The sequence below is a fragment of the Calidris pugnax genome, unplaced genomic scaffold, assembly GCF_001431845.1.
Source record: "Calidris pugnax isolate Ruff unplaced genomic scaffold, ASM143184v1 scaffold39, whole genome shotgun sequence".
NCBI lineage: Eukaryota > Metazoa > Chordata > Aves > Charadriiformes > Scolopacidae > Calidris > Calidris pugnax.
This window is the reverse complement of record NW_015090828.1, coordinates 9,564,791-9,565,378: the sequence shown is the minus strand read 5'-3', so window position 1 is coordinate 9,565,378 and position 588 is coordinate 9,564,791. Positions and strand designations below refer to the sequence as shown.

The window sequence follows — 588 nt, the reverse complement described above, 5'->3', positions numbered from 1 at the left end:
AACAATTAACTCCCCCAATTGCCAGTATTAGGAGCTCCCCAGCCTGCGGAGGTTTCCCAGCTCCTCACACCCGCGGCGTCAACACCCACACAAAAAAAAGCATTTTTTCGGCTTTTTACCGAAAGATCGCCTTTTCCCCGTGCTGCAGCGCAGACTTTGAAGCCCTTTTATCCAGGGCCGGGCCTTCAATCGGGCCCTCCCCACAGGCTCCGGCCTTCCCCTCCCCGTCCCGCCCCGCTCCTCCCGCTCAGGCCCGGCAGGGGGCGCTGTGATGAGGGCGGGAGGCGCCGGGACCCTGTGAGGCCGAAGAGGAGGAGGAGGAGGAGGCGGCAGGAGAAGAAGAAGGAGGAGGCAGCAGCAGCGATGGTGAGTGGGGAGTCGGGGGGTGATGGGTGCCCCGAATTGGCCCGGTTGGGGGACGGAAGAGGAGAAGGGGGAGAGAGATAGGGGTGTCCCCGGTGCGCGGCCTGCGCCGGCCCGGCCTTCAGGGTGGCGAGGCCGGGGCCTTGTCCGGCCTGGGTAGGGGGTGTGTGGGCAAGGGGCTATCGGTCGCCCTCTCAGGAGCCTCCTGGCCGCCGGCGGGGCCCG

General features: G+C 67.0%; 1 protein-coding gene across 1 annotated transcript in view; it reads left to right on the top strand.

The window, feature by feature from the left end:
- The first annotated feature begins 265 nt into the window (after positions 1-265).
- Positions 266-588, top strand: part of SGPL1 (sphingosine-1-phosphate lyase 1) — a 39,119-nt gene continuing 38,796 nt past the window's right edge. Inside the window, exon 1 of the mRNA XM_014940528.1 lies at positions 266-366. Within this exon, the coding sequence (XP_014796014.1) occupies positions 364-366 (3 nt within the window). The 5' untranslated portion in view covers positions 266-363. The remainder of the gene's footprint in view (positions 367-588) is intronic.